Source organism: Oryx dammah, unplaced genomic scaffold (genome assembly GCF_014754425.2).
Source record: "Oryx dammah isolate SB20612 unplaced genomic scaffold, SCBI_Odam_1.1 HiC_scaffold_2, whole genome shotgun sequence".
Lineage (NCBI taxonomy): Eukaryota > Metazoa > Chordata > Mammalia > Artiodactyla > Bovidae > Oryx > Oryx dammah.
The window spans coordinates 98,231,158-98,243,869 of NW_024070186.1; the positions used below are offsets into that span (position 1 = coordinate 98,231,158).

At 40.5% G+C, this 12,712-nt stretch overlaps 1 protein-coding gene across 2 annotated transcripts in view; it reads right to left on the reverse strand.

The window, feature by feature from the left end:
* The window catches only part of SIDT1 (SID1 transmembrane family member 1), a 109,120-nt gene that overhangs the window by 61,414 nt on the left and 34,994 nt on the right, over positions 1–12,712 (reverse strand). For both annotated transcript variants that reach the window (XM_040224116.1, XM_040224124.1), the window contains exon 4: positions 6,378–6,423. In XM_040224116.1, the coding sequence (XP_040080050.1) occupies positions 6,378–6,423 (46 nt within the window). The remainder of the gene's footprint in view (positions 1–6,377; positions 6,424–12,712) is intronic.

Sequence of the window (12,712 nt, forward strand, 5' to 3'; positions counted from 1 at the left end):
CTCCCCCAGAAAATTACTAGAGCTAATCAATGAACATAGTAAAGTTGCAGGATATAAAATTAACACAGAGAAATCCCTTGCATTCTTATACACTAACAATGAGAAAACAGAAAGAGAAATTAAGGAAACAAACTCCATTCACCATTGCAACGTAAAGAATAAGATACTTAGGAATATATCTACCTAAAGAAACAAAAGACCTATATATAGAAAACTATAAAACACTGATGAAAGAAATCAGAGGACACAAATAGATGGAGGAATATACCATGTTCATGGATCAGAAGAATCAATATAGTGAAAATGAGTATACTACCCAAAGCAATCTATAGATTCAATGCAATCCCTATCAAGCTACCAACGGTATTTTTCACAGAACTAGAACAAATAATTTCACAATGTGTATGGAAATACAAAAAACCTCAAATAACCAATGCAATCTTGAGAAAGAAGAATGGAACTGGAGGAATCAACCTGCCTGACTTCAGGCTATACTACAAAGCCACAGTCATCAAGACAGTATGGTACTGGCACAAAAAAAGAAATATAGATCAATGGAACAAAATAGAAAGCCCAGAGATAAATCCACACACCTATGGACACCTTATCTTTGACAAAGGAGGCAAGAATATACAATGGAGAAAAGGCAATCTCTTTAACAAGTGGTGCTGGGAAAACTGGTTAACCACTTGTAAAAGAATGAAACTAGAACACTTTCTAACACCATACACAAAAATAAACTCAAAATGGATTAAAGATCTAAATGTAAGACCAGAAACTATAAAACTCCTAGAGGAAAACATAGGCAAAACACTCTCTGGCATAAATCACAGCAGGATCCTCTATGACCCACCTCCCAGAATATTGGAAATAAAAGTAAAAATAAACAAATGGGACCTAATTAAACTTAAAAGCTTTTGCACAACGAAGGAAACTATAAGCAAGGTGAAAAGACAGCCTTCAGAATGGGAGAAAATAATAACAAACTAAGCAACTGACAAAGAATTAATCTCAAACATATCCAAGCAACTCCTGCTGCTCAATTCCAGAAAAATAAACGACCCAATCAAAATATGGGCCAAAGAACTAAATAGACATTTCTCCAAAGAAGACATACAGATGGCTAACAAACACATGAAAAGATGCTCAACATCACTCATTATCAGAAATGCAAATCAAAACCACAATGAGGTACCATCTCACGCCAGTCAGAATGGCTGCTATACAAAATTCTACAAGCAATAAATGCTGGAGAGGATGTGGAGAAAAGGGAACCCTCTTACACTGTTGGTGGGAATGCAAACTAGTACAGCCACTATGGAGAACAGTGTGGAGATTCCTTAAAAAACTGGACATAGAACTGCCATATGACTCAGCAATTCCACTGCTGGGCATACACACCAAGGAAACCAGAATTGAAAGAGACACATGTACCCCAATGTTCATCTCAGCACTGTTTATAATAGCCAGGACATGGAAGCAACCTAGAGGTCCATCAGCAGACGGATGGATAAGAAACCTGTGGTACATATACACAATGGAGTATTACTCAGTCATTAAAAATAATACATTTGAATCAATTCTAATGAGGTGGATGAAATTCGAGCCTATTATACAGAGTGAAGTAAGTTAGAAAGAAAAACACCAGTACAGTATACTAACTCATATATATGGAATTTAGAAAGATGGTATGATAACCCTATATGCGAGACAGCAAAAGAGACACAGATGTATAGAACAGACTTTTGGACTCTGTGGGAGAAGACGAGGGTGGGATGATTTGAGAGAATAGCATTGAAACATGTATATTATCATATGTGAAACAGATTTCCAGTCCAGGTTTGATGCATGAGATGGGGCTTAGGGCTGATGCACTGGGATGACCCAGAGGGATGGGATGGGGAGGGAGGTGGGAGGGGAGTTCAGGATGGGGAACACATGTACACCCGTGGCAGATATATGTCGATGTATGGCAAAAACCACTACAATATTGTAAAGTCAGTAGCTTCCAATTAAAAAAAAAAAAAGACTTTGAGGAAACCAAACAAAAAAGCCCCCATCTCGAGGTATTAGTAAATCTATCACTTTGAAGGAGTGGCAAAACCCATTAAAACTTCCTTTTGCATTCCATCATCCTTTTTACTAATCTTATCCTGAGAACCAGAGCAATGAAAATAGAACTTTTCAACAATCCAAAACCTCCCAAGTGGGGAAAAATTATCTTAAGATTAAAGAGTGTCATTAATGCTACAGTTTGGAAGTCTGTTCATGCCTTATAACAGATGGCAATGCTCTCAAGAACCCACTTTATTTTGTGCTTTTATTTTGGAGCTTGATTCAAATACATAGAATACAGGGCTCTTCCAAAGGTGAATACTCTGGAATTCCGAACTTGTGTTCTTGGTTCTTAGGGAAACCATACTTTGTTACCTCAAAGGCATTATTATGACTACTATTACCAAGATAATCACGATGGTGTGATGACTCACCTAGAGCCATACATCCTGGAATGTGAAGTCAGGTGGGCCTTAGGAAGCATCACTATGAACAAAGCTAGTGGAGGTGATGGAATTCCAGTTGAGCTGTTTCAAATCCTGAAAGATGATGCTGTGAAAGTGCTGCACTCAATATGCCAGCAAATTTGGAAAACTCAGCAGTGGCCACAGGACTGGAAAAGATCAGTTTTCACTCCAATTCCAAAGAAAGGAAATGCAAAAGAATGCTCAAACTACCGCACAATTGCACTCATCTCACATGCTAGTAAACTAATGCTAAAAATTCTCCAAGCCAGGCTTCAGCAATACGTGAACCATGAACTTCCAGATGTTCAAGCTGGTTTTAGAAAAGGCAGAGGAACCAGAGATCAAATTGCCAACATCCGCTGGCTCATGGAAAAAGCAAGAGAGTTCCAGAAAAACATCTATTTCTGCTTTATTGACTATGTCAAAGCCTTTGACTCTGTGGATCACAGTAAACTGTGGAAAATTCTGAAAGAGATGGGAATACCAGACCACCTGACCTGCCTCTTGAGAAACCTAAATGCAGGTCAGGAAGCAACAGTTAGAACTGGACATGGAACAACAGACTGGTTCCTAATAGGAAAAGGAGTACATCAAGGCTGTATATTGTCACCCTGCTTCTTTAACTTCTATGCAGAGCACATCATGAGAAACACTGGACTGGAAGAATCAAGATTGCCAGGAGAAATATCAATAGCCTCAGATATACAGATGACACCACCCTTATGGCAGAAAGTGAAGAGGAACTAAAAAGCCTCTTGATGAAAGTGAAAGATGAGAGTGAAAAGTTGGCTTAAAGGTCAACATTCAGAAAACTAAGATCATGGCATCTGGTCCCATCACTTCATGGGAAATAGATGGGGAAACAGTGGAAACAGGGTCAGACTTTATTTTTTGGGGGGGGGCTCCAAAATCACTGCAGATGGTGATTGCAGCCATGAAATTAAAAGACGCTTACTCCTTGGAAGGAAAGTTATGACCAACCTAGATAGCATATTCAAAAGCAGAGACATTACTTTGCTGACTAAGGTCCGTCTAGTCAAGGCTATGGTTTTTCCAGTGGTCATGTATGGATGTGAGAGTTGGACTATGAAGAAAGCTGAGCACTGAAGAACTGATGCTTTTGAACTGTGGTGTTGGAGAAGACTCTTGAGAGTCCCTTGGACTGCAAGGAGATCCAACCAGTCCATTCTAAAGGAGATCAGTCCTCGGTGTTCCTTGGAAGGAATGATGTTAAAGCTGAAATTCCAGTTCTTTGGCCAACTCATGCGACAAGTTGAGTCATTGGGAAAGACTCTGATGCTGGGAGGGACTGGGGGCAGGAGGAGAAGGGGACGACCGAGGATGAGATGGCTGGATGGCATCACCGACTCGATGGACATAAGTCTGAGTGAACTCTGGGAGTTGGTGACGGACAGGGAGGCCTGGCGTGCTGCGATTCACAGGGTCGCAGAGTCGGACACGACTGAGCGACTGAACTGAACTGAACTATTATCAGTAATGAAAATGAATGTCATATATATTCCTATATATTCTAGGAGTTAGTTTTGTGCAAGATGTCGACCTCTACTGAAGTCTTATCTATATGCCAAAGTATCACCAATCTTCTTTTTTTGTAAATTGCCTTAAATTTTATTTATTTAATTACTTGGCTGTGCTGGGCCTTTGTTGCTACACGCGGGCCTTCTCTAGTTGTGGTGAGTGCAGGTTACTCTCTACTTGCAGTATGTGGCTTCTCACTGTGGTGACTTGTTGTGGAGCACGGGCTGTAGGGCCCGAGGGCTTCAGCAGTTATGGCACAGGAGGTTAATTGCCCTGAGGCATGTGGAATCTTCCCTGACCAGGGATCAAACCTGTGTCCCCTCATTGGCAGGCAGATTCTTAACCACTGGAAGAATCACCAGCAAAGTCCCACCAGTTTTCTTTATCTCTGCTGCTGCTGCTGCTGCTAAGTCGCTTCAGTCGTGTCTGACGCTGTGTGACTCCATAGACGGCAGCCCACCAGGCTCCCCCGTCCCTGGGATTCTCCAGGCAAGAACACTGGAGTGGGTTGCCATTTCCTTCTCCAATGCATGAAAGTGAAAACTGAAAGTGAAGTCATTCAATTGTGTTTGACTCTGTGTGACCCCATGGTCTCCCAAGTAAATAAACCCATTGTCTTGATAACGTACTTTTACCAGAAAGAAGCAAATGACAAGGATCTAAAGCAATACCTGGAATTGAGGCTAAAAATTACCTTCTTACATCCTGATTACCTAACCAGTTTCTGTAACCTGCTTCTATCTATAGGAACAGAGGCAGGCAGTGATGATGCAGGTTGTCTGAGTCTGTACAATAGTTTGGGTGAATTTAAAGGTACAGAAATTCTTTCCTACAGTTGAAGAAGATAAAAAATATAGGCCAAAATGGGGACAGTTATGAGTAAAATAAGACCTTACAGGTATCAAAGAATTTGTTTTGTTTCATGAGTTTTTCTAGGTATATTTTACTCTAGTTTGTAATTTATATGCAAATTGTTTGGACTTTAGTGTTTAATAATTTTTTTTAATGGAAAGAAGCTGCAATATATAATCACTGGTTTTCAGTCTACAAAATACATCATGACATTCAGGACTCTGGACTGGACTATTAGACTGTACTCTTTCTGCAGTTGGGGTGCAAGTTTTTCCCTTCCTATCTAGATACCTCCCATTGCACCTCTCACTTGGTGCTTTCAAACATTTCATGAATTACGTGACCGATACTTTGAGGTCAGTGGACTGTGGGTCTGTAGCTCTCCTGTCACTGGGTGGCAGCATACACGCACTGTGGAGACTTTTACTGATGGGACCTGTGACTCTTAAAGGTGTGCGGGTGTCAGCTTTGGCAGCTTTGGGGAGCTGACTGTGCACATGGATTTCCAACTCTGTGTTCCGTGATGTCATGATGGCAGTCTGAAATCGGCCGGGGTGGAAGTATTTACACTGCAGAAATGGGCAAACTCTACAAAACCGGGCTTCGCTCTGAGAACTGGTTCACTAGCTCACAAGTGATTGTAATAGATTTACAACAGCGTCCATACAATATGTTAATCCCAGTTCTAGTATATCCAAGGCCACTTTTGACCAAAGTTGTATTGCAGCCTACTGAAAATTTACAAGAAACATCAGGACATTAAATAAATCTGCTTTAAACTTGGTTGTTGCATGAACCTTACTCTTTCAGAATCTATGAAAGGAAAAAGGAAAGTAGCTAGCAGTATCACTAGAAAAGCAGCCTGAATCAAAGTTTTAATCAGTTTATTTGGTTTACGATTATGGCCTAGTGAAGAGCATAACCCAAGTATCTAAATCTTCTGATAATTTTTGTCAGCATACCTGTTCTTTCTTAGTGATGGGAGAAATGAATTTTATCCATAACACTGTAGATATTAAAATCTGTCTCATTTGTGTTATATTTTCCAGATCAGTCATTTACTTTTGTATCTGTTAGTGGTGGCCTTCCACTCTCTGTCTCCCCATCCCCATCCTAATTATAAGGTCCGTGCAGGCAGAAGTTGCACCTCTCTTCTTCTTCATCCTTCTATCCCTGGCACCTAATACAGCTTAACACTGTACCTGGTGTGCATAGTTGGCCCACAATCTGAGAAATGAAGGTTAAGACAAGGAATATCTGTAAACATGTCATGCCTCCCATTTCATAGCAGTTCAGGTGATAAGGTTAATGATGTGTCTAAAATTTCAGTTATAAGAACCACATTCCAAAAATACAAATATAGCTCAAGTTGTAAAACATTAAGGGCAATACCACATGCTAACTCAACCTGTTACCATGGTTTCTTTGGGTGAGAATCATGATAACTTTGAAGCCTTCACTTACCTGAGGTTGAGAGGGGCTGGCAGTGAAGTGAAAGGCAACATTTGTCCTGAGAAATACCAGGGAAAGGGGGAAAAGTGGAAGAAAAACATAAGTTATCAAGCAAAAGTTATTTCTTAAAAAAATCTCAAACTAGATACAAGAAAAGCCCTAACTTTTGAGAAAGCTGTTCTGTTTAGGCCCATAAAAGTGACAAAGTACATTGCATGGGAACTTGGTGGTTTCAGCTGTCAAGAATGATCAAGTTGGGGAAGGGATCAATTTCATGTCTTTTATGTCTTTAAATAAACCCATAAAGTTAAACCTATACAAGTAAGTACTTTGACTTTTATAGACACATTTGTCTTCAGATTCTCTTAAGATTTTACACTCAACTATAGGTTTTAGGTGTCAGAAGTGGGCTGAAAGAGAGAGGAAAAGAAGGCTTAGAGTTCTTTTGCATAATTCAGATAGAACTTAAAAATAATTTTGATGTATCCATGGCAAAAATATCACTTTTTAAAAAACACAATGAATAGATAATCACCATGGGAGGGTCTCTAGGGATAGGAGCATGCTCTTCCTGCCCCAAGCACCCCACAGTTGTCTACATTTCCTTCCAAGATCGGGTCTTCTTTGGGTTAGGCATTGCCTTCTAAGACCCTTCTTAAAATACACATACCACCAAAAGAATATAATGAAGCTATTTTCAATTATCAATTTTCTAGAAATTATTTTATTAGATATTTGCATCTTCTGTGAAAGACAGCAGTGATCCAGCACTGAGGAGAGTGTGAGGAGGATGTAGGAAACATACATTCGTAGCATAGAGTGCTATTGGAAAGGACACATGTGAACAGTTCAAGAGACTGGAAAATGCAAAAGCAGATTAGGTCTTCTCTGTAGTCATGCCAGGGCTTTTGTTCTTTCTGGTTCTTGGCTCATCTTTAATTGTGAGGATCACTCACACATACTCACTGTACTCTCAATGCCTGCATCAGGAGAATGGCATGAGATTTTTTCACACAACCCTTCAGTGTGACCTGCACTTCTGGAAACCTGAATTTCTGGGGCTCCTCCACAACTTCATCCCCTGATGCTCTCTAAAGAGTCTTATTTTATCCACTCCTAATTTTTCCTTTTGTAAAAATTAAACCATTTAACATTTTTACTAAAGATTCCTTTAGAAAGGGCATGTCAGGACATTTGACGCATGAAGTGTGTAATTGGAGGTGTTGTTTAGAAGTCACAGATTTCGAGCATTGTTTCTAAAGGTAATGACAAACAATTTAGGCCATTAGCAGACTAGACTTAGAATTTAGCAATAGATATAATTTATATATATATATCCACTCTCAATAGAAATCATCATTAGAGTCAAGGGTTGGTTCTGCTGAAGCATGGTTAATAACACATGACCTTATGTCACGTAAAGAAGCTAAAGTTGGTGTCAAATCCAGTGCTGTGTGTGCTCTGAGACTCCTCAGCCAGAGTCAGGAACCACATGCTGTGCATGGCTCTCTGCAGCATGGGGAATGCCATTTACAGTTACCAGGGCAACACGGGCCCTCAGTTCTGTCTGTTGCCAGGTCAGGGGAACGAAAAGGACAGTGGTTTTCTTGGCTGGCAACAGACAGGTTAAGATTTCCAGAAGCAAAGAGTTTTCTTTGGCCAGAAATTTGTTTTTCAATTCTCCCCTGTCATTTGTATTGCAGTTAAGACGTTGAATGTGTGGACATGGATAGGAATTTTCTGGGTTTTTTTCCCCTTGTTCTTTCTGTTGTCTTTACTAGTACAACACATACAAACTTCAAAAACATATTATTTTCCTTAAGACTATCCCATGTACTCTCCTCTTTCTCCTGGAGTCAACAGTGTGTGCAAAATAAACATGGTGTCTATTGCAGATGAAAGGTTTTGCTTCCTTCCCCATAGGCCTCCAGCAGAGGTGGAGAAGGTTTATTTTATCAGGAGTCATTAAACAACAGAACAAGTCTAATTGAGACACATGTACACCTTCAGTTTTAGAGAAGGAAGTGTATAATTTTTGACTTACTTGTTTGAAAAAACTAAACACAAGAAACAAAAGTTTACCTAATAAATAAGAAAACCTAAAAACTAACTTTGTTTCCTCACTGTGGCTAGCTTGAGGAAGAGTGAAAGAGAAAAAGAACAGAGGAGTCGAAAGATGGGAGAAGTGGGGAGAGGGGTCCATGGGGAAGGGAGAGAGAGACAGAGTGCAGGAGGTAATGAAACAGAACAAGGAAAGGGAGATGGGAAGAAAGGATCAGTGGAAAGACAAAGTCAAAAGCTAAGTCATTTTTTGAGGTGAGTACAGAGAAGACTCTGAGATTCATATTCATCTTATTATATGACAGCAAGCCCCTAGCACAGAGCAGAGTGGGGATTCAAAACCCTCCCTTTGTTTGTCAAAGGAAATTACACTGGTTATTCACCTGGACTATGGACTTCAGAGTATCGTTTCCCGTTATCTCCTTCCTGCCATCTGTCATGAACTGACATTGTTTACCACAAATCTCCCCACAGCCCTCCACCATCTGTAGCCCTCCACCTCATGGCTCTGGTCAGAGGATAAACTCTCCATGCATGTGCTAAATTCTGTCCTTTCTTCTCTTCTCTGGGACTTTGCTTCTACAAAAATCGAACTGTCCTATAAACTTTATTTGCCTTGGTTCTCCTTGGTTTATAAACATACTCTAGTCTCAACCATTTTCAAAATAAATAACAAACAAATGCCCCCAACAAAGTTGCGCTCTTTCCCCTGGATTTCCCCACTTCGATGTCATTCTGTGTCCTCCCTCTCTTGCACAAACCAGCCTCTTCACAGGGCGCCGTGCTCCCATCCTTCATTCACCCTTTCCCTTCCCCACTGCTCTCAGGGTTCTTTCCCCACCATCTCACTGAGGCTGCCAGTCACCTCCTCTTGGCTAAATCCAGTGACTTAATCCCTAATGCTCTGTCCCTCTTTGTGACATTTGACACTGACTACCACACCTTCTGCCTTAGAACTTTCCCTCCCATGGGCTCTGTGACATCTGCTTTCCTGGGTTTTCTCTCATGCATCTGCCCATGCTGACTCAGCTTCTTCTGAGAGTTCCTGTTTCTGAGACCATCCCTTACATGAGGATCTGACCCACAGTCCTGTTTTTGATCTCCTCATTTTCCTTAACCATATATATCTTCATTCATATATGTATAACCATATGTTATAATTGCCATAAAAATCTCATATATATGTATGTATGTATGTGTCTGCACACACACACGCACACACACACACACACACAGAGTTGCTGCAACAATGCCAGAGAATCGCAAGTTTCCACATTCAGCCCAGGGCTACATCCAGAGCTCTACTCACTGAAGTGTTTCTCTGCTGGGCTTCTGCACTTCACTGTCCCTCAAGGCATCTCAAACTCCATATATGATCAAAATGGAATGTACTCCCCTTTCCTTCACCCTTATCTGCCACATCTGTCCATAAGCCTCACCTGAATTCTGATATCATTGTTGGAGTCATCTTGGATTCCCCGCCACAACTACTGCTCACTCTGTCTTACTGATTCTATTAGTATAATTGTAACTCGTAGAGCACTGTCTTTGCTCAAGTAACATTCAATAAGAAAACAAACAAACAAACATGAAAAGCAATGTAAATCATTATGTAGTCTACCCCAAATATCAAAGGGCAATTACATAGGATGACACATAACAAAATGGTCTAAAAGCCTCTTCACTCATCCATTTCCTCAAAAATCTATTGCTATTTACAGCACAGTAGCTGCGCTAGCACACTGAAAACTCCCTCTCAAAACAGACTCAAGATCCCACTTAGAAGGCTACAGGAGGGTTGAAGGATTCAAGTACTGTATTTTTTAATAAGACTGCATTTTTTAAATTTAAATTTAGTTTATTTTTTAATTGAAGGATAATTGCTTTGCAGAGTTTTGTTGTTTTTCGTCAAACATCAACATGAATCAACTGTAGGTATACATATGTCCCCTCCTTGTTTGATCATGCCACATGTATTTTTTGGATTTGTAAATTTTCCCCATGTGTGTTATTTGACTCTTTTTCTACATTATAACTTTGTTGCTGCCATAATATATTCAGGTTCTGATCATTTTTTTATTCTTCTCTATTCAAGTAAGTTCTCATTTGCCTATTTGTCTCTACCCCTGCCTCTCCAATTCATCTTCCACATGGTTACTAAAATCATCTCAAAGATCAGATTCATTAGTGGCTTCCATAACCTGCAAGGTGAAGTCTAAACTCCCTGGTACAACATAAAGGTCTCAAAGAGCAAGGATCGGGTACTGCCTGCTTCTCCCCTTGTCCCCTGTAATTCTGCCTTGGGCACCACATGGCCCAGCCTTCCACGTTGAAGCTTCTCTCTGGTGGGTGCTGTGTCGCTCAGCCCTCTCTCCTGAGCATTGCGCTGGTGTACATTCGACACTCTGCTGGGTGCCTGCACTTCAAGTTCAGCATGAACTTATCATCTCTTCCTTCCCTCCTCAAAATTCTCATTTTCTCTTAGAGGCACCGCCATCTACAAGTTATATGGTCATCCTTGACTCTCCCATTTCCCTCACCCCAAATATTCATTCAAGCTTTGTCAACTTCACCTCCAAATTCTTCCATTCATCTCCTTATTATTTATCTTGATCACAGCATCAGTCCTTTTAATTTCTCTGCCTCCAGTCTTGCCCCCTTCAAATCCATTCTCCACACACCTATGACAATTTAGACAACTGTCCAAATTTCTTAACGGCCCTTCCAAGCTCCTCCCACCCCAGGGTCAGGTGTCTGCCTGTTCCTGCAGCCTTCTGCTCTTCCCTGTCTGCAGCATCACACTCTGGCACACTGAACACCAGAGCAATGGTGTCTGGGAAAAGGAGAGGGAAAAACTGGTGTGTGTGTGTGTGTGTGTGTGTGTGTGTGTAGGCAGGTGCAGGAGAGTTAAGACAGTGAGGAGTAATGTTTTAAAGCATAATTTTATTTTTTAAGCCAGATTTAAATAAAGAAATGCTTCTCGGAATTGAGAAATATTTTTAGGTCAACAAAAATTCAGAAGGCAGTTCTAAAACAGAAAGTAGAAATAGCATGTTATAGTGGGAAGAGCTCAGACCTGCAAGTCAGAGTCAAATCTAGTCTTGATTTTGCCCTTGCTCAGCTGTGTGACTGTGTACAAACCACTTAAACTCTCTGGGCATCAGTTTGCTCATCTGTAAAAATGAAATGAGTGACTTCAATCCCCAAATGTCCTATTCTTAAATTTTATAATTCGAGAAAAAAAATCCCCGGATATGTTTCATGTACCTTCTAGTCTGACACAGAAAAACATACAAGAGAAACTTCAATGTTAGGAAAGTTAATTCTTCAGTGTTTCTCTCAATACCTAGAGTCCAGATGTCCCCAGACCTCAGCTCTTGTCTGATCCATCATTCTTTGGATTTCTGGGTTTCCAGCAATGCAGGATCGCTGGTTCTATCCCTGGGTTGGGAAGATCCTTTGGAGAAGGAAATGGCTAACCACTCCTGTATTCTTGCCTGGAGAATTCCATAGGCAGAGGAGCCTGGCAGGCTACCATCCATGGGGTTGCAAAGAGTTAGAATGACAACTGAATGACTAACACACAGCAAGGCTGGTGTGGGACAATCCAGGGCCAGGAAGGAAGGGACACATAAAGTTCCATCTCTTCTCTGGCTTATTTTAGTCTCAGAAAAGCACTTGTAACTATGTGCATTTTGAAACAGTCTTGAATGTCTGGTTGCTGAAGTCAAGTCACATTGTGAGAGGCAGAAACAGAAAACAATGTGAGAATAGATTTGCAGTTTCACTACATGAGAACCATTCATTAACACTCGCAGACTTGTGACCTTATGACTTCAGTTTCACAGAACTCAGTTCTCCAAAGTGTCTAATTAGCCTTAAAGATACCAGCCCTAGGATTTAGGTACACTGCTACCAAGTGACAGTGACAGGGTAGACACACAGAGGCCAATTAGTAGATGCAGGCTTCTCCGAAGCTCAAAATGCCCTCTGTTCAAGTAATGTGTGCCTTCAGATTATGAGTACGCATTCCCATACGTTTAATATCACAAATAAATTTAAATATTAAACACAAGAACCACATTTAGAAATTGCTTAAAGGTAGTTGTTCTCAACTCTAGCTGCATGTTAGAATCACATGGAGATTCTATTAAAAATATATATAATGATCAAACCTCCCTCCTAGAGACTGATATAATTGATCTTTTTCTGCCTTTATTGGGGGGTAGGTAGGTGGTTCTTCGCTCTTGAAATCATCACATCACTTTTTTTACTCCATAGTTAAT